General features: G+C 48.4%; 2 protein-coding genes across 4 annotated transcripts; both read right to left on the bottom strand.

Annotated features, from left to right (window-relative positions):
* Positions 1 to 211: 211 nt before the first annotated feature.
* LOC115550509 (troponin I, fast skeletal muscle) lies at positions 212 to 4,483 on the bottom strand. Its single transcript, XM_030365605.1, has 7 exons — positions 4,249 to 4,483; positions 2,263 to 2,286; positions 1,889 to 1,928; positions 1,599 to 1,727; positions 1,054 to 1,143; positions 533 to 706; positions 212 to 373 (listed from the first exon to the last, which is right to left on the bottom strand). Exons 2-7 carry the CDS (start codon positions 2,268 to 2,270, stop codon positions 299 to 301), a joined length of 516 nt encoding a protein of 171 aa, XP_030221465.1. The 5' UTR covers positions 2,271 to 2,286; positions 4,249 to 4,483; the 3' UTR covers positions 212 to 298.
* A 962-nt stretch (positions 4,484 to 5,445) lies between these two features.
* On the bottom strand, positions 5,446 to 22,720 carry LOC115550504 (troponin I, fast skeletal muscle). Of its 3 annotated transcripts, none has more exons than XM_030365602.1 (7): positions 11,288 to 11,454; positions 9,457 to 9,489; positions 9,219 to 9,255; positions 7,108 to 7,236; positions 6,435 to 6,524; positions 5,819 to 5,992; positions 5,446 to 5,724 (listed from the first exon to the last, which is right to left on the bottom strand). In XM_030365602.1, exons 2-7 carry the CDS (start codon positions 9,462 to 9,464, stop codon positions 5,647 to 5,649), a joined length of 516 nt encoding a protein of 171 aa, XP_030221462.1. In that variant the 5' UTR covers positions 9,465 to 9,489; positions 11,288 to 11,454; the 3' UTR covers positions 5,446 to 5,646. The 3 variants fall into 3 exon arrangements, with proteins under 3 accessions (XP_030221462.1, XP_030221460.1, XP_030221461.1); XM_030365600.1 differs by lacking the exons at positions 5,446 to 5,724; positions 5,819 to 5,992; positions 6,435 to 6,524; ... (2 more) ...; positions 9,457 to 9,489; positions 11,288 to 11,454 and adding exons at positions 15,122 to 15,703; positions 16,169 to 16,345; positions 16,514 to 16,603; ... (2 more) ...; positions 18,190 to 18,226; positions 22,309 to 22,720; XM_030365601.1 differs by lacking the exons at positions 5,446 to 5,724; positions 5,819 to 5,992; positions 6,435 to 6,524; ... (2 more) ...; positions 9,457 to 9,489; positions 11,288 to 11,454 and adding exons at positions 15,122 to 15,703; positions 16,169 to 16,345; positions 16,514 to 16,603; ... (2 more) ...; positions 18,190 to 18,226; positions 20,592 to 20,751.
* Positions 22,721 to 22,801: the final 81 nt, after the last annotated feature.

Raw genomic sequence — 22,801 nt, 5'->3', positions numbered from 1 at the left:
TCCTCTGAAGGCAGGAGGCCAGCATCCTTCGGGAAGAGAGCAAGAGACCAACGGCCAGCCCAGGCTGACTCTCTACTGACCTCTGGTGGATCTCAGTACATCCTGTTCCCTTTTAAACCCCTACCCAGACCCCTCTTCCACCCATCTCAGTACTCACTGAGGATACCTTACGTAACTACACCCTGAAGAAGACTCCAAGAGGACATCAAAGCCTTATTCAAAAGATTTAATGGGAAAAAACTGATTATTCCAGTTCCATGGAAAAGTCAAAAACATCAGTGAGGAAAAGCAAAAGTATTTAGGACGTCTCAAACATCTTCTTCCTGTCAGCCTTGTCCTCAATGTTCTTACGCCAATCTCCAGCCTCCACCGCCTGGGGAAGAGAACGTTGTTTAGTTTAGTTTAGTAAGGGATTCACTTACATCAAGGATTACCGGAGGAACGCAAGAGATGTTCCTCTGAACTATACAACGCTGCTAACAATGACCATCATTGGCAGACGACTTAATAGATAAAATAGGTTGTTCCTCACCTCCTCCTTGACCTCCTTCTTGACCTGCTTGAGGTTGGACCTCAGGTCCATTGTGACCTTGTGTTTCCCTCCCAGCAGGGCCGCCAGCATGGAGTCAGCAGACATACGGACCTTCTTTAGGGCTGGTTTCTTCACACCTCCAAGCTCCACCATCTTCAGCTTCAGATCTGTGATCTGTGAGGGGAACAACATCAGGAACGTTGAGCATCACTTCATCCAGAACACTTCATGTTGCTATTGATGGCTCATTAGAGCTTTGGAACCACTGGGCAACAGGAAAGAGAACTACCAACCCCATCTAGTGCTGAGGAATCACAGGATTAGAACCCCAAACCTCTAAAGAAGGAAGTTGCTAGTCCACAGTGGAAGAGCACCATGAAGGACATTGATATGCATGAGGGTAGATTAATGAACACATGACTATGAGAAGATGCTTGGTTTCACTGAGTGTGAAAGTCTGTATTTTCCCTTGGCTGTCATGCAACATAACTACAGATATACAAGATCTACAAAATAAGTACCTCCTTGTCAGCCTTCTGTACTTTGGCCTCTGTGTCGTAGCGTTCTTCATCAATTCTGTCCGCAGCCTGTTGAAGCTTCTTGCAGATTTCCTGTTGACAGATCATGGTCTCCCTTAAGATCAGCACAGAGTACACGAGAATAGCATTATGCTAAGGGTTAGAACTAGCAGCTGTGTGGGGGATGTGTTTAGAGTTTATTAAGGAAGGGTTAGCTTTAGGGTGGAGTGTTTAAGGCAAGGGCTAACACTAGGCTTAGCCTAATGTTGAGTGTTTTAAACTAAGGGCTAACACTAGGGTTGGCCTAAGGTTCAGTGTTTACCACTAAGGGCTAATGCTAGGGTTAGCCTAAGGTTGAGTGTTTAACACTAAGGGCTAACACTAGGGTTAGCCTAAGGTTCAGTGTTTAACACTAAGGGCTAATGCTAGGGTTAGCAGCAGGTAGTTAGGTCCAGTCTTGGTCTCCAGTCAGGTCAGAGTTATGGTTCAGGGTTTAAGGGTTTAGGGTTCAGGGTTTAAGGTACGAGGGGCTAGGTGTTGAGTGTTACCAGGAGAGCAGCCTGGTCGCCACTCAGGCTGGGGGCGGGGCAGTTCTCAGACATGTAGGCGGCCTTTGTCTCCACCGCCTCCTTGGTCTCCACCTCAATCCAATCAGCAGCGATCTGCAGGATCAGACTCTGGAGGGACGAAAACAACAGCTTTAGCATTCATATCATATTATCCATCATCCATCATTCCACCACCCATCACTCAGCATCATCCATCACCATCCATCTAGCCTGGTGTCGTGGTCTGTTGTCATGGCAACATGGCCTCGTTCATGCATGCGCCTCCTCACCTTGAGATGGTGCCTACGGCTCGACGTCATCTTCTTTACCCTGAAGCAGGAAAGAGAACATCACATCACATCACAGACACTATATCACATTACACCACATTACAGTACATTAGATGACACTGCATTACACCACTAGCCAGGATAGTCTGGCTGTTAGCCCGAGGATACTGGGTCTGATCCCAAATGCTGTCCAGGCCTCCTAGAGCAAGTCGAGCTCTATGACGCCCTCAGGAGGAGCCCTTCTCTAAACCGTAACTACCGAGTTCTCCATCAGTTCACTGTTTTCTCCACAGTATGGTATGTTGAATGTAGGAGTGGCCCCATGATAGAACATTAAGAACATTAGACAACTCATTATTAAGCATCATACTCACTCAGTCATCTTGGCGAAGTGAGACCTGAAAAAGACAGACAAGAAGTTTGTCAAACGTGGATATTTCTCTGGAGTTGGTCCTGTCCTCATGTCATCACTCATAAGTTAACCATGTTCTCCATCAGGACTAACCCCGTTAGGTTCAACTTTGTCACACCCTAAAACCTCCTGAAACCTTCAGCTCACAGCCTAGCCAGCCCCCCTTAAACCGCCTCAGCTATGGAGGTCTGGAGATGGTTGGTTCTAGGAGGGTTGGTTCTAAGAACTTATTTCTATGGTCTGCTATGGAGGTCTGTGAGAGGGTTGGTTCTAGGCGGGTCGGTTCTACGGTCTGCTATGGAGGTCTGTGAGAGGGTTGGTTCTAGGCGGGTCGGTTCTATGGTCTGCTATGGAGGTCTGGAGAGGGTTGGTTGTAGGAAGGTTGGTTCTAGGAAGGTATTTCTACGGTCTGCTTTGGAGGTATGGAGAGTTAGTTCTAGGAAGGTATTTCTACTGTCTGCTATGCAGGTATGGAGAGGGTTGGTTCAAGGGGGGTTGGTTATACGGTCTGCTATGCAGGTATGGAGAGGGTTGGTTCTATGAATGTATTTCTATGGTCTGCTATGGAGGTCTGGAGAGGGTTGGTTCTATGAAGGTATTTCTATGGTCTGCTATGGAGGTCTGGAGAGGGTTGGTTCTATGAAGGTATTTCTATGGTCTGCTATGGAGGTCTGGAGAGGGTTGGTTCTATGAAGATATTTCTACGGTCTGCTATGGAGGTCTGGAGAGGGTTGGTTCTATGAAGGTATTTATATGGTCTGCTATGGAGGTCTGGAGAGGGTTGGTTCTATGAAGGTATTTATATGGTCTGCTATGGAGGTCTGGAGAGGGTTGGTTCTATGAAGATATTTCTACGGTCTGCTATGGAGGTCTGGAGAGGGTTGGTTCTATGAAGGTATTTATATGGTCTGCTATGGAGGTCTGGAGAGGGTTGGTTCTATGAAGATATTTCTACGGTCTGCTATGGAGGTCTGGAGAGGGTTGGTTCTATGAAGGTATTTATATGGTCTGCTATGGAGGTCTGGAGAGGGTTGGTTCTATGAAGGTATTTATATGGTCTGCTATGGAGGTCTGGAGAGGGTTGGTTCTATGAAGGTATTTCTACGTTTTGGAGGTCTGGAGATCTTCCTGAAGCAGGTGCGCTAGCTAATTTTAACTGAGGGTCAAAGGTTACAAGGGACATTTTTGGAATAATTTTATGAGTGGGGTGATGGGGGAGGAAGAGGGGAGGGGGAGGGGGAGGGGGAGGGGGAGAGGGAGGGGTGGGAGGGGGGAGGGTATGGGTTAGTTTGGTACGGGTTAGTGGGAGGGTTAGTAGGGTTAAGGTTCTTACCCTACTGACGGTTATTAACTGTTAATTAACGGCTAGGTAATGTTATTACTGCATTAACTAATGTTAAAATATCCTTATCGCAAAGTGTTACCCATTAGTAAATAGTCAGCACTAGTTAAGTCATTACGTAGTTATTACTAGTTATGTTTTGTTGAGCACCTTGTCCAACTGCAACACCACAAAGTACTTTACCTATGTTGTACCACAGTACCATTTTGTACGAGAGCACTATCTAGTAATATTTAGAACTAGAGTACTATCTAGTACTAGATAGTACTCTGGTACTGGATAGTAGTAAATAGTAATAGATAGTACTCTAGCACTAGATATAATTAGATGTTACTAGATAGTACCCTAGTACTATCTAGTACTAGAAAGTATACTCCAGAGTTCTATGTTGTACTTCCTCTTCGGTGACGCTACACATGAGATACAGGACTCACACGTTTCCGCATGTGGAGCACTTCATATCCTTGGCCTGAACTACCAATCAAATATATACCAAAACAAAGCACACTCCCATACAGAAACCTATTTTTTATAGCAGCACACAGATCAGCAGATCAGAGCAGGACATACTCTGATCCACAGGAACACAAAAATGAGTTTTCTTACCTTGGAGGCTGTGAGGAGAGAGGGGAGTTGAGGACACAGCAGCAGCAGCAGTAGTAGTAGTAGTAGTAGTAGTTGTATATATATGTGCTTCTCTTTCCCCCAGGACCCTCTCTTTATGGTAATGAGGGCAGAATTAAACCAATGAAACGCGGAGCTCCTGAAATACATCATCTTTTGACCAGGAACATCGTAAATCCTCCTCTGCGGACGGGTTTGCGACACCTGGAAGGACAGCTCAGCAGTCCTGCGGCGGAGGCAGGGATGGGTGCAGGGCGCAGTGCAGCTCATAATTCAGCTCCTTCCACAGACAACCACACAACAAGAGAGGAAACAACACAGACACTTAAAAACCAAACAGCTAGGGAGAGGGCCTCACATTGGGAGACCCCCCAACAGACACACAGCAGACAGCAACACACAACACACACAAACAACAGACGGTGACGCATAGTAAATAACAGGAAGATGACAATGTGTAGAAAGCTTTTGGCTCACCTTTCACATGATGGAGGTTTCTTCTCGCTGTCGCTTTTGAACATAATGTATTGCCTCTTGGGTTTAATCTTTTGTGCTTGGGGTTTGATTGTTTATTTTATGGCATATGGTGTGATTTTACGTGTTTATCTTCAGGTTAAATCAATTCATCAAGTCTGTTTTAGGTATTTTTTTTGTATTTCTTGGGGTTTGATAATTAAGGGTTTTAGGTTAAGGAGTGCAGGTTATAGGGTTGATTTGTTTTAGGGTTTAGGGGGTAGTGATAGGATTAGGATTAGGGCTCAGGGGGTAGGGATAGAGTACAAGCCGTGCTAAGGGTTAGGGTTAGGGCTCAGGGGGTAGGGGCAGGGTACAGGTTGGTGATAAGGGCCGTGGTCAGGGTGTGATCATTCATTTCAGGGCTTCTGTTTTAAGTGATAGGATCAAACAGCTCTGTGAGGAGGGTTTTGGTTGTTTGGTTTTTGGCTCAAAAATCCCTATTGCGCAGAAGTTTGAATGTTCTGAACTCTGTTAAAGGACTTTTTGTGATGTAAACATTGTCACGAGTGCTGTGTAAAGATCTTCTTAGTGCTTCTCACTAAGATCTAAGACTCATGTTGCTGAAATGAAAGTGATCTCGTCTAGCTCAAACTGGGTTTCAGTACGATAGGGAGGTGTGAGGTGGCATCGCACAGGCAACAAATCAAGATGTCGCTGACAGGCTTAAAATCACAACAGTTTCTTTATGTGGGTCACAAGGGAACATCAACATCTCTGCTACGTTAACGTCAAGCAAGGGAACAGGAGGACACTGGAGGATTTGTTCAGCCAGAAGACAGTCTGAGCCTCTACCGATACGGACACCGATACTGTCCAACGGTGACGTGACGAGCGCCCAGAAAAGAACAACGGGGGAGGAGTCGTTTAGGTAGTCTCGAACATCTTCTTCCTGTCAGCCTTGTCCTCAATGTTCTTACGCCAATCTCCAGCCGCCTCTGCGGGCTACGGGACACAAAGAGTGACATTCAGAACGCCGCCTCCTCCTGCGCCTCAACACACCAAGCAGGACCAGTTCTCCTCCTCCTCCGACACTCACCTCCTCCTTGACCTCCTTCTTGACCTGCTTGAGGCTGGACCTCAGGTCCAAGTTGACTGTGTGTTTGGAGCCCAGCAGGGCCTTCAGCATGGCGTCAGCAGACATGCGCACCTTCTTCAGGGCAGGCTTCTTCACTCCAGCCAGGTCCACCACCTTGATCTTCAGGTCCTCAATCTGGGAGAGAGGCATGGCGGAGATGGTGCTGTTAGGGGTGGTGCTCTAGAGAAGGATGTGCTAGTGGTTGCGGTGATGGTGCTAGTGGGTGTGGTGATAGTGCTAGTAGGTGTGATGATGGTCCTAGTGGGTGTGATGATGGTGTAAGTGGATGTTGGGATGGTGTAAGTGGGTGGGGTGATGGTGTAAGTGGGTGGGTGATGTTGATGTTGCTAGTGGACGTGGTGTGGTGAAAATGTAAGTGGGTGAGGGGATGGGGATATTGCTAGTGAGTGTGGTTTGGTGATGGTGTTAGTAGGTGTGATTTGGTGATGGAGTAGGTGGGTGTGGTTTGGTGATAGTGTAGGTGGGTGTGGTTTGGTGATGGTGCAATTGGGTGAGGTTTGCTTATGGTGCTATTAGGTGATGGTGTAGGTGGGTGTGGTGATGAAGGGTTGTGTACCTCAATGTCGGCCTTGCCCACTTTGGCCGCAACGTCGTACCGCTCCTCATCCAGACGGTCGAGGAGGGCTGCCATCTTCTTGCAGGTTTCCTGTTCACACACAGAGTTGGGATTCCCCTCAAAGGCCGAGCCCGTGTGGTCCTATGGAGTATCGAAACCCGACCTAGCGCTAACCTGAATGGAGCACACAGCTCAGATTCTCCGCCTTAATGTAGCGATTTATAGTCCTTGACACACGTTTCAATGCACAACTTATCTAACATGGAGTCGGCTTTTAGCATGTTAGCACTGTTTAGAGTAGATAATTAACATTTATAATCCATAATTATAATAATACATTTGCATGGGCATCCATGTTTTTCCAACTTGGTAGCTCGAACGCACGTAGGTCGGAGACGAGGCGATTCCAATTCTGAATTTCCACCTCTGACCGTTAACGAACGAAGCATAACACCGTAGTGTTTGATGTTCTCTGTGTAGTAACTGAGTAATGTGTTGGTATCGGATCGGCACGGAGACTTGCATACTCACCGATACCCGAGTATCAGAGGAATTTACGATAATGGTATCAGTACAACTCTATATAGGGGGTTGCATAACAGGGGGACTGAGGAGCCCTGTGAGTGGGGTGGGGGGGGGGGCTGTGAGGGAGGGGCTAACAGAGCCAGCGTACCATGAGAGCGGCATGGTCTCCACTCAGGTTGGGGGCGGGGCAGTTTTCCGCCATGTGGGCCTCCTTGGCCGCGATGTCATCCTTCTTCTCCTGCGCCAGCCAGCCGGCGGCGATGGAGAGTATCAAGCTCTGGAGAGAGGAAACACAATGCCGTTAGCCTAGCCGCAGCCATTAGCCTAGCCGCAGACATTAGCCTAGCCGCAGACATTAGCCTAGCCACTGCTATTAGCCTGGCCGACTGCAACAGCACGACTCCAAATCATACTGATAGACTCCTGGTTCCACATTTAGGGCATTTAGCAGACACTTTCATCCAAAGCGACTTACAATAAGTCCATTTGTCAGAAGAAGAGAAACAACAATATATCTCTGTCAGTACAGTAAGAACCAAGTGCCAAGCACTAACAATCGCTAGGTTAACCCGTTCCCCTATACAACAAACGGATAAGATAAGATATGACTAGTCTGGTTCCCCCTATTCATAATCCCTAAATAGTGCACCATGTAATGTACACTAGGGAGGGGGCGAGGGAACGGGATGGCCTGTTCAAAACACGGCAAAGATCAGCTCAGATCCTGAAGGAACAGCTGAGGTGGACTGGCCCTGCTCCACCACTCGATGGCGCCATCAGAGTGTGATGAGGAGAGCAGGAGAGGGATACGGAGGACAAGGAGGAGAAGGAGGAGGAGGAAGAGGAGGAGGAGGAGGAGGAGCTAAGATGAAGTGATTCGACAGCTGTCGCTCTCTGTCTCTGCGTAGGAAGGCCTATTCCTGGACTAATGAGTCCAAGACATTTGCCCGGGGGTGGGGAGGGGGGGTGTATCTGATTACCACTATTTGCTATTCTGACATTCAGCAGAAGCCTCAATCCACTAACTCAGAGCAATGTCCTGAGGAGCAGGTAGGGGTCAGGGGTCATGTTGCTCTAGGAGGCCTACAGGTAAACTGGGGACATTGGGGTTCAAACCCGGAGCTTCTCCACAGGGAGTCAAACCCCCTGACACCTGGCCTGCCCCGCCCCCTCGCTGACCGGGTAGGGGGGGGTCAGGGGGTATGTGAGGGTCGGGGGGAGGGGATAAACACAACTGTTATTGGAAGAGGAGTGTAACACGTCTGGGGGGGGGGGGGGGCTGTGCTAGATAGTTCCTCAACATCAAACTCAACAGCCCATCATTTTTACAACCCCTGCATACTCCTTAATGACCTGTCTCTGTACTGTCTAACCCCTACCTGCTCCTTAATGACCTGTCTCTGTACTGTCTAACCCCTACCTGCTCCTTAATGACCTGTCTCTGTACTGTCTAACCCCTACCTGCTCCTTAATGACCTGTCTCTGTCCTGTCTAAGCCCTACCTGCTCCTTAATGACCTGTCTCTGTACTGTCTAACCCCTACCTGCTCCTTAATGACCTGTCTCTGTACTGTCTAACCCCTACCTGCTCCTTAATGACCTGTCTCTGTACTGTCTAAGCCCTACCTGCTCCTTAATGACCTGTCTCTGTACTGTCTAACCCCTACCTGCTCCTTAATGACCTGTCTCTGTACTGTCTAACCCCTACCTGCTCCTTAATGACCTGTCTCTGTCCTGTCTAACCCCTACCTGCTCCTTAATGACCTGTCTCTGTACTGTCTAACCCCTACCTGCTCCTTAATGACCTGTCTCTGTACTGTCTAAGCCCTACCTGCTCCTTAATGACCTGTCTCTGTACTGTCTAACCCCTACCTGCTCCTTAATGACCTGTCTCTGTACTGTCTAACCCCTACCTGCTCCTTAATGACCTGTCTCTATACTGTCTAACCCCTACCTGCTCCTTAATGACCTGTCTCTGTCCTGTCTAACCCCTACCTGCTCCTTAATGACCTGTCTCTGTACTGTCTAACCCCTACCTGCTCCTTAATGACCTGTCTCTGTACTGTCTAACCCTGTGTGTAAATAACGATACGACCAAACACAGCCACATGGCAGGATTAAACCATGGCTGAAACTAAACTCAGACAGGCAGACAGACAGACAGACAGACAGACAGACAGACAGACAGACAGACAGACAGACAGACAGACAGACAGACAGACAGACAGACAGACAGACAGACAGACAGACAGACAGGTACCTTCAGGTGGTGCCTGCGGCTCGATGTCATCTTTTTGCTTTTTTTCAGAAAAAAATAAGATTGTCATGATTAGGTGAAGTCATGATTTGGTGAGGTCATGATTGTTGAACTCGTGATTTGGTGAAGTCATGACTTGGTCATGATGAGATGGTGAACATGGGGTGTAGAAGTAACATTTTGGGCGGGCTCAGACTGCTGGGGTTATTAAGTGTTTTTATCAACAGAAAGCTTCACTTACTCTGACATCTTGGCTGTCTGTGTTGATCCAAGCCTGAAGGAAAGGAAACAAGAAGAGGAGAGAGGGGGTGAGGCGAGGAGATCAGAGTTACACCCTAAATATGACTGACACCCTGGGGACCCTGAGCTCATCAGATCTGACCACCAGTCCGTCAACACCAGGATCCCCCGGGGTATCGGGTTCTAAACTAAACAACCCGACACGCCGCGGTGTCGCGCTGCAGCAAGGCTAACGGGAGGCGCCGCAGGCTAGCCCTACAGCACAGCTAACAAGCACCACTAACAGGAGAGGCGCTCCAGCCCTACAGGTGGTCTAGCACATGAAGTGCATCAGCGCTGGGGTATTGAAGCCCAACCTAGCTTAACCTGGATATAGCACAGAGCTCAGATTCTCCACCTAGATGTAGCGATTTATTGTCCTCTATACATGTTTCCATGGTTTCATGAGGTAACAGCGCTGAGCACTTCATTTGTTCCTCAACAGGAGAGACAGCACCCTGTGAGTAACCTGAAGATGAACTGAGGCTTAAAGGAAATAAGCTAGAGGATAGGTTGGATTCCCTACATTCTGAATCACTGCACATCTTCAATGACGTGACGTTTAACCATTTTACAGAACCATCTTAACCTACAGAACCTTCTTATCCTACAGAACCATCTTAACCTCCAGAACCAACTCCTCAACAGACAGAACCATCTTAACCTCCAGAACCATCTTAACCTCCAGAACCATCTTAACCTACAGAACCATCTTAACCTACAGAACCATCTTAACCTACAGAACCAACTCCTCAACCGGCAGAACCATCTTAACCTCCACAACCAACTCCTCAACAGACAGAACCCTCTTAACCTACAGAACCATCTTAACCTACAGAACAAACTCCTCAAAAGACAGAATCCTCTTAACCTACAGAACCATCTTAACATACAGAACAATCTTAACCTACAGAACCAACTCCTAAACAGACAGAACCATGCCACTCTACAGAACCATCTCACACCAGATAGAACCACCTCACGCCAGAACAGGAAACCTTCAAATAAAAAAAACAGACCACAATCTCACCAGGCCCCATCCAAACCCCATCTCTCTGTGGTTCTCCAATGTTAGCTTCATGTCTCAGGGGTTCTCAGCCTCACTGTGGTTTTCAGCGGACTGACAGAAGCTGAACGGATCAGATCGACGTTCGAGAGGACAGGAGAACGCTAGTGTAACGCGAGTCCTGGAGCCAGCTCATTAAACCAAACATCACTCAGACATGAACACACGGGTCCTCAAGACACTGAATCAACTACAAACACACTAACAAATACACAATACTTGAACACATATCAACACATATTAACACGTACACACATTAACACAATACTGCAACACAATACTTGAACACATACCAACACAAACACATCAACACAATACTTGAAGACATAACAAACACATTAACACAATACTTCAAAACAACTCTTTAAAAAAAACCAACAACACAAACTAACGCAATACCTTAAACACACACACACACACACACACACACACACACACACACACACACACACACACACACACACACACACACACACACACACACACACACACACACACTCAAACACTCAAACACTCCAACACTCCAACACTCCAATACTCTAAGAAACACACTGTTAACCCACAAGATTCTACTTCCCATCCCAGACCTCCAGCTCAGGCCTCAGACCCTAAGACCCCCAGGCCAGACCCCAGACCTCCAGCCCAGACCTCAGACCTCCATATCTCCAGCCCAGACCCAGACCACAGACCCCTGGCCGCCCTCAGAACCGCAAGGAGCCGCTCTCACCTTGAGGACGAGAAGAGAAGGAGGAGGACCTTAGAGACTCAGGGACACACTGAGGCAGCAGGAGAGTTTCCACTGGGTTTATATCAGATCAAATAAGGAGCTGGCTCTCCTCTTTATGGAGATGATGTCTCCTCAGACCCACGCCCGGCAGCGCCTGAAATATCACGGCCGCGTGCCAGCGGGGACGAACCAGATACCTCCTGGAGCGCAGAGCAGGGGTGGGGGGTGAGTCTGTGGGGGGTGGGGGGGGGGGGGGGGGGGGGTGTATAAGAATGAGACCGCTGAGGAGATGGAGATCAGAGCACAGGGGGCGGCGAGAGAGAGGAGAGAGACGCTGGCTCTGTGTGGACGGGGGTCCAGGGGGGTGTTCAACGCTCAGGTGATTCAGATGTTAGCGTTGGAAGGGAAAAACACTCAGTTATGGTTCCTACTTTGGTGAGTATGGATTGATTATTGATGAGTGTGTCTCCATGCAGTGCCAGTACCTTCCTCCTCTGTGTTTAAGTCATCTGATCTTCAACAGGACCAGTTGCTGTCGGGCAGGACCTAAAATAATCGGTTATTAATAACAAAGGCCTTTCTCTCGTCTCCATCACTCCATGTTCAACTCTCTCCTCTTCTGCAGTAATCTGTTCTCCGCCTGAAGCTGCATCAGCACTTTCTATAAGCAGGGCTGTGGTCCCGGGGGCGGGGTGGGGGCGAAGGTGGTGGCAGGGGAGGGGGGGCGGAGGTGGGGGCAGGGGGGTTCCCGGCTGTTCGTTAAGATCCAGGAGTTACAGATCAGATCTTTGAGGAGCTAAACGTCTGAATAGTTTGGCGCCTGCCGCCTCAGCAGCAACAGCTGGATGCTGAACTCAGCCTCATCAGCATGAAGCCGTAGCAGAACCCCCTGAAAGACGGCAGGCTGGTAAACATCCCTCTGTCGTATAAAAGAGGAGTCTATAAATACTTGTGATCTCTGATGAGTGTCGTGTTTCCCCTCAGGAGCTTTGGCAACGCCACCTGGCAGCCGGGCCGCTCTGGTTTAAAATGATGATCAAATAAATAATCTAATCCTCTAGCATCGCGTTACCCTGCGGCTAAACCAGCAGAAATACCATCGCACCCTGGTTCAGGTCGGACCGCCAAACTGGGTCCTTTTATGGGAACGAACGCTGGGACTGGGATCAGAAGGGCTCGAACCAGTACTGTACTGGTACTGTATGCAAAGTATCAGGACAGTTCCAGTACTGTACTGGTACTGTATGCAAAGTATCAGGACAGTTCCAGTACTGTACTGGTACTGTATGCAAAGTATCAGGACAGTTCCAGTGCAGGAGTAAACATTGAACCAGTACTGTACTGGCACTGTATCAGTACGACCACCAACACAGAGCTGGGCTGACTGAAGCGCCTAGCATGCTGTAAGCGTGAGGCTAGTGTTTATGGGTAGTGGCTAGGCGAGGCTAGCATCAGTTGAGCCTTAGGTGAGGAGTGAGCAGGCTAGGCTAGCATGAGTTGAGCGTTAGTTGAGTAGAGACCAGGCCTGTTAGCGCTAGGTTAGGAGTGACTTGTGCTGCCCATCACTGACAGCTCCCTGCGAGGTGCAGACAGCGGCCATGTTGGAGTGTCAACCATGCAGTGTCCGTTTCCTCTGGAATGCCAAAGGTTTACATTAGCTGCTACCATATGAGCCCCCCTGAATGTATGTTGTGTGTGTATATGCTGTGTGTGTGTGTGTGTGTGTGTGTATAGTGTGTATGCGTGTGTGTATAGTGTGTATGTGTGTGTGTATAGTGTGTATGTGTGTGTATAGTGAGTGAGTGAGTGAGTGAGTGAGTGCGTGAGTGTAGTGTACTATTTAGTGTGTATAGTGTGTGTGTGTGTGTGTGTGTGTGTGTGTGTGTGTGTGTGTGTAGAATGTGTGTCTGTGTATTGCGTGTGCGTGTGTGTACGTTTGCATAAGGAGGGGAAAGCGAAAGAGCTGAAGCCATAAATAACAGATTCATTTTCCGAGCCAACAGTCATAAATATCCAGACGACTGACACCCTTCAGACATCTACTCTTCATTCTAAACATGGATGATTTATGAAACAACATCTATAATGAGCTTAGAAGATGTTATATGAAGAGAACTAAGTTCATCGCATAAATGGATTCTGCTTCACAATTCACGATTTAGTCATTTATATCATCATATCATTTTATAGAATATATATACAGTATATACCAAACAGACTGACAGTGACTTCAGAGAACGGTCACTAGGGAGCAAGTCAGAGCTAGCTCACCTGTAGAGGGGCTCACCTGTAGAGGGGCTCACCTGTAGAGCGGCTCACCTGTAGAGGGGCTCACCTGTAGAGGGGCTCACCTGTAGAGGGGCTCACCTGTAGAGGGGCTCACCTGTAGAGGGGCTCACCTGTAGAGCGGCTCACCTGTAGAGGGGCTCATGGGGTGCGACATGCTATGCTAGACAGCTCTACATCCTAGTGTGGTGAGACAGCTATGTAAACCATTGTCTGTGGGTTTGACTGAACTTCTGGGCGAGTGGGATGGTTGGAATACTTTCCCATGCCCTAATAGTGTGCCTGATCTCCAGGGATCCACAGCTCTACGAAGGGAGGGTAATGTCCACCGGGGCAGAGCAGCTGCTGGTGGTCTCATCAGGGCTATTTATAACCTGGAGGGCCGATCGGAGTACCCCGAAACACAAGACTCCTTGGAGAGCACCGACACGCCTGTCTGAACCTCAACCCTTGTTAGGACGCCTAACCCTCATGAGGACCCATAACCCTCGTGAGGACCCATAACCCTCGTGAGGACCCATAACCCTCGTTAGGACCCATAACCCTCGTTAGGACCCATAACCCTCGTGAGGACCCATAACCCTCGTGAGGACCCATAACCCTCGTTAGGACCCATAACCCTCGTGAGGACCCATAACCCTCGTGAGGACCCATAACCCTCGTTAGGACCCATAACCCTCGTTAGGACCCATAACCCTCGTTAGGACCCATAACCCTCGTGAGGACCCATAACCCTCGTTAGGACCCATAACCCTCGTTAGGACCCATTACTCTTGGCAGGACACTGAACCATCGTTAGGAAACACAACCCAGTTGGTCCTAGGACAGATTGACACTGAAGAGGAATTGCTATTGATTTGTACCCTGATATTCTGATATTCTTCTGGCTCAGTTGGAGAAGATTGATGTTCTAGATATTGCTTTGTAGTTTTGTGTTGTACGAGAGCTCACCATTCCTCCAAACAAACCTCTTCCCCTCCAGCATCCTTCAGACCGTAGCCTTCCAGGTTCTCCTCCCTTCCAGATCTCCTCCACAGCGGAGCCACCGTCTGCAGGAACACAAGAAGACAAGAAGTTTGAGCTGGTGTAGGGAAGCAGCCCCTCAATTCCAGGAGACGGAGGTGACCTACCTGGCAGTGGTGGAGGTGAAGAGCCCTGGGTTGATGAGTCCTGGTTTGAAGAGTAGTAATGCTGGAATCTGAACCCTGGTGATCTCACTGCTGATAGGCGTTTTTAACCTACTGCTACGTTACCGTGAGGGACTACGGAGCCCTCGGTTCCATCCCCTTCTGGGGTCTCGACCTTAAACTACAAAGCAACACATAACCCAAACAGCAGGGCAGTGCCACCACTAATGGAACCACGCTACTACAACCACTGTTTCTGACTGGCGCAAACTGCTGCGAATGAGATCATCTGGTCCCGTTATAGCCGATCAGAAAAGGTTGCTGGTGCCAGCTCTTGGGATGACGCGCAGTGATTGGTTAAGACTTGGAGCAGAAGATGTTCTTCACTGCATGGTGACAACACAGGACTACCAAACAAGGGGACCGTAAAACATTTGTTTTTAATCTCAAGAATAAAACAAAATACATTGAAGAGATATTGTTCTACAGTTCTTCAAATACAGGACAATGTTGACCAACTTAAGAAGACATGTAGTCATGAATTCAAATCTTTACATCAAGGAATTCCAACTGCATTTAGACATTTCCTTGGCATCTTCTCTTTTAGAGAACTTTTCAAAAAACAATCTGTAAACTTGACTTGAGATCCAAAAAAAACAATTTGAAAGAAAATTCTCAAAGTATTACTTTCTTTATTCATTTAAATTTCTCACTAAATTTGCAATATCATTCTCAGAAAAAGAAATTGTTATTCAAAATTAAATTTTAGGTTCATAAATAATAACGTATTTGAAGAAGTCTTCTGACTAAAAGGTTTTGTGGTTCTTTAGATAAACGCAGTTTAGAATACCGTCTGATTCTCATTTCAAACAACCAATCACGTAGTTTTAACCATCCAGCAACCAATCAGCTTTCTCAATTTTTAACTGTCGAACATCTTCTTCCTGTCAGACTTGTCTTCGATGTTCTTACGCCAGTCGCCCACATCCCTCAGCTGCTTGTCCTGCAGAGCAACAAACACATGAGAACGATGCGCACACACATACACACAGACACACACACACACACACACAAGCATGGTGCTCACACACATGAGCATTGTGTTAACACACACACAGACACACTCACTCACTGACAACCTGGTCCAGACCAGAAGGTATCTCTTTACCAGACCAGAAGGTATCTCTTAACCTGGTCCAGACCAGAAGGTTTCCTTAACCTGGTCCAGACCAGAACTTATCTCTTAACCAGACCAGAAGGTATCTCTTAACCAGACCAGAAGGTATCTCTTAACCAGACCAGAAGGTATCTCATAACCAGACCAGAAGGTATCTCTTAACCAGAACAGAAGGTATCTCTTAAACAGACCAGAAGTTAACGCTTAATCTGGTCCACACCAGAAGGTATCTCTTAACCCGGACCAGAAGGTCTGAGCTGGAATGTCCTGACAATATGAGGAGACTCTCACCTCCTCCTTGACCTCCTTCTTGACCTGCTTGAGGTTGGACCGGAGGTCCATGTTGACGGTGTGTTTGGAGCCCAGCAGGGCCTTCAGCATGGCGTCAGCAGACATGCGCACCTTCTTCAGTTTGGGCTTCTTGAACTTCCCTCTCAGATCAACAATCTTGATGTTGAGATCTCTGACCTTCGGCGCGAAAGAATAGTTAGCAAACATGGAATGGGTTCAATATGTGTACTAGGTATGTACTAATGGTGTTCAACAGCGACAACTAGGTGAGTGCTATGTATGTTCACGTCAGTACTCGCTGAGAACTAGCTGAGTGCTGTGTGTGGTTTGTGCGAGGGTTCCCACCTCGTTCAGAACCAGGCCCAGTTTAAACTCGATGCCGTACTTCTCTTCTTCCCCCAGGTTGATTTCGTCGTGGAGCAACAGACAGAGTTCCTGTGGGCAAACAAGATGATAACTATCGATAGTTTTTACTGGTAAGCAGGTGTACTGGTTAGCTAGTGTACTGCTAAGCTAGTGTACTGGTAAGCTAGTGTACTGGTTAGCAAGTGTACTGGTTGGCTAGTGTACTGGTTGGCCAGTGAACTGGTTGGCTAGTGTACTGGTAAGCTAGTGAACTGGTAAGCTAGTGAACTGGTAAGCTAGTGAACTGGTAAGCTAGTGTACTGGTCAGGGTGTTTCACTCCCAGCTGAAGGGTTCTGGGTTCGAACTCCAATGTTCCCAGTTAACCTGTAGGGCTCCTAGAGGAAAACCAGTATTTATCTTGGTACTGAGGTACTTGGTACTGGTACCACAGTACTATGTTGTTCCTCTGTTGGGGCTCTGGGAATAGGGCAGGTCTAGAGGACAGTAGTACTGTGTGTACTATGTGTAGAATTACTGCTACTAATACTCACTGTGAGCTCCTCTCTGGAGGACGGTAGTACTGTGTGCAGTTTTACTAGTACTCACTGTGAGCTCCTCTCTGGAGTAGGGGAGGTCTAGAGGACAGTAGTACTGTGTGTACTGTGTGCAGTACTAGTACTCACTGTGAGCTCCTCTCTGGAGTAGGGCCGGTCTAGAGGACAGTAGTACTGTGTGTACTGTGTGCAGTACTAGTACTCACTGTGAGCTCCTCTCTGGAGTAGGGCCGGTCTAGAGGACAGTAGTACTGTGTGTACTGTGTGCAGTACTAGTACTCACTGTGAGCTCCTCCCTGGAGTTGGGCCGGTCTAGAGGACAGTAGTACTGTGTGTACTGTGTGCAGTACTAGTACTCACTGTGAGCTCCTCTCTGGAGTAGGGCACGTCGAGGGGAGGACAGTTGTCCTGCAGGAACTTGTCCCTCTCCTCTGCCTTCACCACGGCCTCAGCCTCCAGCAGTTCCTTGGCCACGGTCAGCATGCAGCTCTGCCATGACATCACAACAGCATCCCGTCACATTTCTTAGTAAAAAAGATTCTCCTTCAGAATAAGCCCGGTTTACATTTACATTTTACATTGAGGGCGTTTAGCAGACGCTTTTATCCAAAGCGAAGTCCATTTGTCAGAAGTAAGAGAAATAACAGTATATGGTGGTAAGGTAAGATAATGCTAAGGACTAGGAGTGTGTGTGTGTGTGTGTGTGGGGGGGGGGGAGGAGGAGCCTGGAGCCCTGGAGCAAGGCATTAACACAGCCGGGGCCAGGGGTTTGATTCCTGGTGAAGAACGTCTGCCCTTAAGGTATTGTAAGACTTTTGGATAATACGTCCAACGCAAGGGAGACATATTGATCCACGGTACGCTGTGAGGCGACCGCGGGCTGGAGCCGAGCAGCTCTAGAGGCCATTGTGGGCTCCATGCCCACTATGCTGTCTGCCCTCAACCTCCTGCCCCTAGAGGCTGACTAGGCCCCTCTATAGGGTGCGGACGAGGCGTACGTCCTCACCTTCACGTTGTGCTTGCGGCTGGACGACATCCGTTTCCTGCAACACACGGACACAGTTAGTGATTCTGGACATGAGGAAGGGAAACGCAATCTTAGATGTAGACAGAGTACTCACTCGGTCGCCATCTTGGATGATCCGTATTCCCCACTTCCTGTTGAGGTAGCACAGCAGTGTTGAGTTATTATTCACATCGGTAACATTAATAACACCAGCCTGACCAAGATGAAAAATTCAAATGAGAAGATTTGTAATTTATAGAGACTTACAATAAGTACAGAAACAGGTCATTAAGGTACAGGTAAGGGTTTGACAGTACAGGCACATGTCATTAAGGTGCAGGTAAGGGTTAGGGCTCAGCTTAGTCTAGGATGCCTATAAGTACATTGGGGATCGAACCCAGAACGTTCAGCTGGGAGTCAGACACCCAAGTGTAACGATCCAGACCCCCCTGAAGCATCCATAGACTGAGGTATTAGAGGAGTATATATCAATTACTGTCCAACCCCTACCTGCTCCTGAGTTACCTGTCTCTGTACCGTCTAACCCCTACCTGCTCTTAAAAAGCCTCCCTAAACAACAATGCATTACAATTCGTTATATTCTGACAAAGGATCTAACTAAATACTGCCCTCTCGGGAAAGACTTTCTACAACTTTCACATATCACGCATTTACACACATTTGACAACATTATAAATCAACATGTTGTGACCGAGATTTGTCAAGGTTAGCATGTGCTAGCTTAGCATCTGCTAGGCTGTGGCCACGTTTCAGGGTTTCAGTGGATCGACGTTGCTACAGCCACTGTGATACTGTTAAAACTCCTCCCCCCTCCCGGGGCTGCTGCCCTGCTCCCCAGAGGAACCCCAACTCGCATCTGGCGGACGCGGCCCCTGCTGTGTGGACTCTGTAACCCCAGACGTGGCAGCACTTGACAGTACTTCAGAGAGGCGGGAGCAGACCTCCAGAACAGAGAGGATATTTGGAATAGGCGGTAAATCCCCTGAGCCTCCGCGGAGCGCCGGTAGATTAGAGCTCTATTCCTGGAGCCACAGCTGCTGGTTCCCTTTCCACAAACAAACCCTGACTTCACCAGCGGAACAAAACTCCTGAACACCCGGCGGCCTCCTACAGCCAGGCCCAACGCGCCCGGGAACGTCCGGGAACGTCCGGGAACGCCCGGGAACGTCCGGGATCTCCAGACACCATGGGAGAACATCACATGGTGTCAGTAAGGCTAGCCGGCCAGGTAATCCCCACGCCTCCTTCGACCTTGACTCGAGGTCTCCCTGGAGATGGGGCCGGCCGGGGGGGGTCTGTGGGGGCGGGCGGGGGGATTGTTGTGGATGTGTTGTGTGTTGTGTGGTGGGAGGCTGGCGGTAACCAGACCCCTCGGCTCGTGGAGAATCCCAGAGACGAGAGAACGGAAAATAACCCGGAGGGAGCAGCTGTCTCCTCCCAGGCCCAACAGTAGGTCTTAAGGAGGTCCACCTCCACCAGGACGTCTTCTCCAGCTCTGTGTTCGGCTAATCTCCGACCGTGCCACACAAAGGGGGAGTAAAGTACACTGGACGGCACATTTAGGGGCACCAATCAGCTCCCTGGGGGGTCAGGGTCGGAACCTTTCTACCTGAGAACCAGGGAGCGTCTCCTACTCTGACCCCGCTGCCCTGATGGCCCCCTCGAGACCGACCAGTCCAGGGTCCGGTCCAGGGTCCGGTCCAGGACCAGTCCAGGGTTCGGTCCGGAACCAGGTCCACCAGCCGTCGACCGCAGGGCAAGCAACGGAGGATGGCTCTCAGAGGGGGTGGAGGATGGCTCTCAGAGGGGGTGGAGGATGGCTCTCAGAGGGGTGGAGGATGGCTCTCAGAGGGGTGGAGGATGGCTCTCAGAGGGGTGTCGACTTTCTGAGGTGTTGACCTCCAAACCTTCGCTCCTCTTAACCATTTCCCCTCGAGACGAACCAGAGACCATTATCACATCGTAGAGCTAACCGCTGCTAACGTGCAGACGACAACATGAAACCAGTCCCCACTACCAGTCCCCACTACTGGTAAACACACAGACAACAACATGAAACCAGTCCCCGATACTGGTAAACACAGAACACATCATAAAACCAGTCCCCACTAGAATGGTAAACACAGTTGGCGTTTCATTATTTGCTAACAGCCAAACAAAAAATTGCTCTAAAACAAAGCACCCTCTCCTTGATGTACGAGGTCTGAGGCACCTCCGTCACGCTGAAGAATAAAACACAATTTCTCTGAGATCAAATGACAGGAAGCTGTTTAGCATCAGCTGGCTGCCGCGACACTCACACCACGCCTCGTCCCTATCAGGAGTCACTTCAACCAGCCTCCATCTGCAAGACACTCAGACTCCACATACACCTTATGTTAGTAAAGTTAGCGGTCAAACCGACCAATAGGTTTGGTTATTATACCCAGGTCTCTAACTATCTGGGTTCAGGTGAGCAGCAACAATAACAAGGTTAACCAGAGTAAACAGGCCTACCGTGGGACTGGAGAGACGAGAGACTGCACAGAGACAGACACAGAGACACACAGACCTACAGCCCGCAAACTATATATTGCATTCGGAGTTAGCCGGCTAAATCCCTGACTTTCTCTTTATGGAGTTGGATTATCCTTCAAACCAATGGGCAGACAAGGTCATGAAATACAGTACAGTGTCATCACTGACCCCCCTCCCCTCCCCTCCCCCCCAATCCATTATAAATAACCCGCCCTTTCTTAGAACATCCCGCCAACTCCATCACTTTTAAATATGCACCCCCCATCAGACCACATACCATCCCTTCATCTCAGTCCTCACCAGACAGAGCGCCAAGGGCTTAGACCTCTGCTCCGTCTGGACCCGTCAAACCATCAGCTAACTAGCCCCACACTAACCGAGGGACAGCTAACCATTTCAACTAGTGAGTTAGACAAATGAGCTAACTAGCCCCATAGACGAATGAGGTAGAGGACAGGAGGCTCTAGGTGATCAGACTGCGGTCCTCTTACACATTAACATCATGAGAGGAGAGGAGGCTATAGGTGATCAGACTACGGTCCACTAACATGTTAACATCATGAGTTAAGAGGACAGGAGGCTCTAGGTGATCAGACTACGGTCCACTAACATGTTAACATCATGAGTTAAGAGGACAGGAGGCACTAGGTGATCAGACTACGGTCCACTAACATGTTAACATCATGAGTTAAGAGGACAGGAGGCTCTAGGTGATCAGACTACGGTCCACTAACATGTTAACATCATGAGTTAAGAGGACAGGAGGCTCTAGGTGATCAGACTACGGTCCACTAACATGTTAACATCATGAGTTAAGAGGACAGGAGGCTCTAGGTGATCAGACTACGGTCCACTAACATGTTAACATCATGAGTTAAGTGGACACGCTAACATCATGAGGACTGTTACGCTCTAGGTCAGGGATGGGCAACTTTCATGATAAAGAGGGCCACATTTTTCATCATAACCATCAGAGGGCCACATGACTGCACACTTCAACTAAACGTGAGCCGAGAGAAGCTACACAATTTTGAATTTGGTAGATGGCCACTACCTAAAAAATCTTCCAGGATCGTAACCTATGTACGGTATGTTAATTGAACCAACATACATTCATTTCGTTTTCCATGCCCAATAAGACACATGAATGGTTGGTATTTTTATCAGTGCAAAGGGCACATACATCATCATTCAATGCTGCCACAAAACTGAAAAACAGTGGCCCAACATTAAGTGCAACAACTCAATGAACTCAAACCCAAGAAGCATGATATTCATTGCAGTTGTAGTAGTTGTAGTGGCGACTTAAGTGGATATCTTTAATGGCTGATATCGTTTCTAAGCAAACTAGACGCATGGGTTTGCCTTTGAATTCTATGAATTCTTCTGACTTTTTTGACTGAGTTTTCTGTAACTCGATCAATTATTATTATTATTTTATTTTATTTATTTTTTTATTTATTTTTTTAATTATTATTCTTTTTAATTATGTGCGGGCCTGACTGAGTGAGGATGCGGGCCGTATGCGGCCCGCGGGCCGCCAGTTGCCCATCCCTGCTCTAGGTGATCAGACTACGGTCCCGGTCCGTCCCGGATTCACTAAACCCTCCGTTAGCGTGACGGAACTGGCCTTTAAGGAAACAAGTTCATCAAAGGAGTTCAACGTAAGGGCTGAGCAAATGGGTGAGGGGCCTACCTTGGAGGGGTCTGGCTGGAGACAGGTCTGTGGAGGATGGAAGCTCTGGAGGATGAAGGTCTGGGAGGGTGAGGCTCTTCTCTTGGAGGGTGAGGCTCTTCTCTTGGAGGGTGAGGCTCTTGAGGGGGGGGGCACTTCTCTTGGAGGGTGAGCCTCTTCTCTTGGAGGGTGAGCCTCTTCTCTTGGAGGGTGAGGCTCTTGAGGGGGGGGGGGGCTCTTCTCTTGGAGGGTGAGGCTCTTCTCTTGGAGGGTGAGACTCTTCTCTTGGAGGATGAGGCTCTTCTCTTGAGGTTGAAGGACTTGGAGGGTAAAGGTCTCGCACCACCTGTTGAAGACAAATAGTGATATTAATTAGTCTGTATAAAGCATAAGATGGAAGATATCCTTGATGAGACATGAAGGTGACCTACCACAGAAAATGGAGCTGTTCAGGAGCTTCAGAGACTGAAAATCTGTGGATTTTAATTCTTAAACTAATTCCAGTTTCAAAGTG

This window comes from Gadus morhua, chromosome 9, assembly GCF_902167405.1.
Source record: "Gadus morhua chromosome 9, gadMor3.0, whole genome shotgun sequence".
Taxonomy (NCBI): Eukaryota; Metazoa; Chordata; class Actinopteri; order Gadiformes; family Gadidae; genus Gadus; species Gadus morhua.
Note: the sequence above shows the minus strand (reverse complement) of the source record. Positions and strands in the feature narration are given on the sequence as shown.

Bases quoted from the DNA above. Each gene is read 5' to 3' on its own strand.
- LOC115550509 (XM_030365605.1), bottom strand. The intron at 1,144-1,598 runs GTAACACTCAAC...ATCTGTCAACAG, and splicing joins GCGACCAGGCTGCTCTCCTG to GAAATCTGCAAGAAGCTTCA. The intron at 707-1,053 runs GTACTTATTTTG...TTCCCCTCACAG, and splicing joins TACAGAAGGCTGACAAGGAG to ATCACAGATCTGAAGCTGAA.
- LOC115550504 (XM_030365600.1), bottom strand. From the start codon at position 22,705: ATGTCTCATCAAGGATATCTTCCATCTTATGCTTTATACAGACTAATT. The intron at 17,558-18,074 runs GTGAGGACGTAC...ATGTCATGGCAG, and splicing joins GCCGCAAGCACAACGTGAAG to AGCTGCATGCTGACCGTGGC. The intron at 16,604-17,428 runs GTGAGTACTAGT...GTTTGCCCACAG, and splicing joins ACTCCAGAGAGGAGCTCACA to GAACTCTGTCTGTTGCTCCA.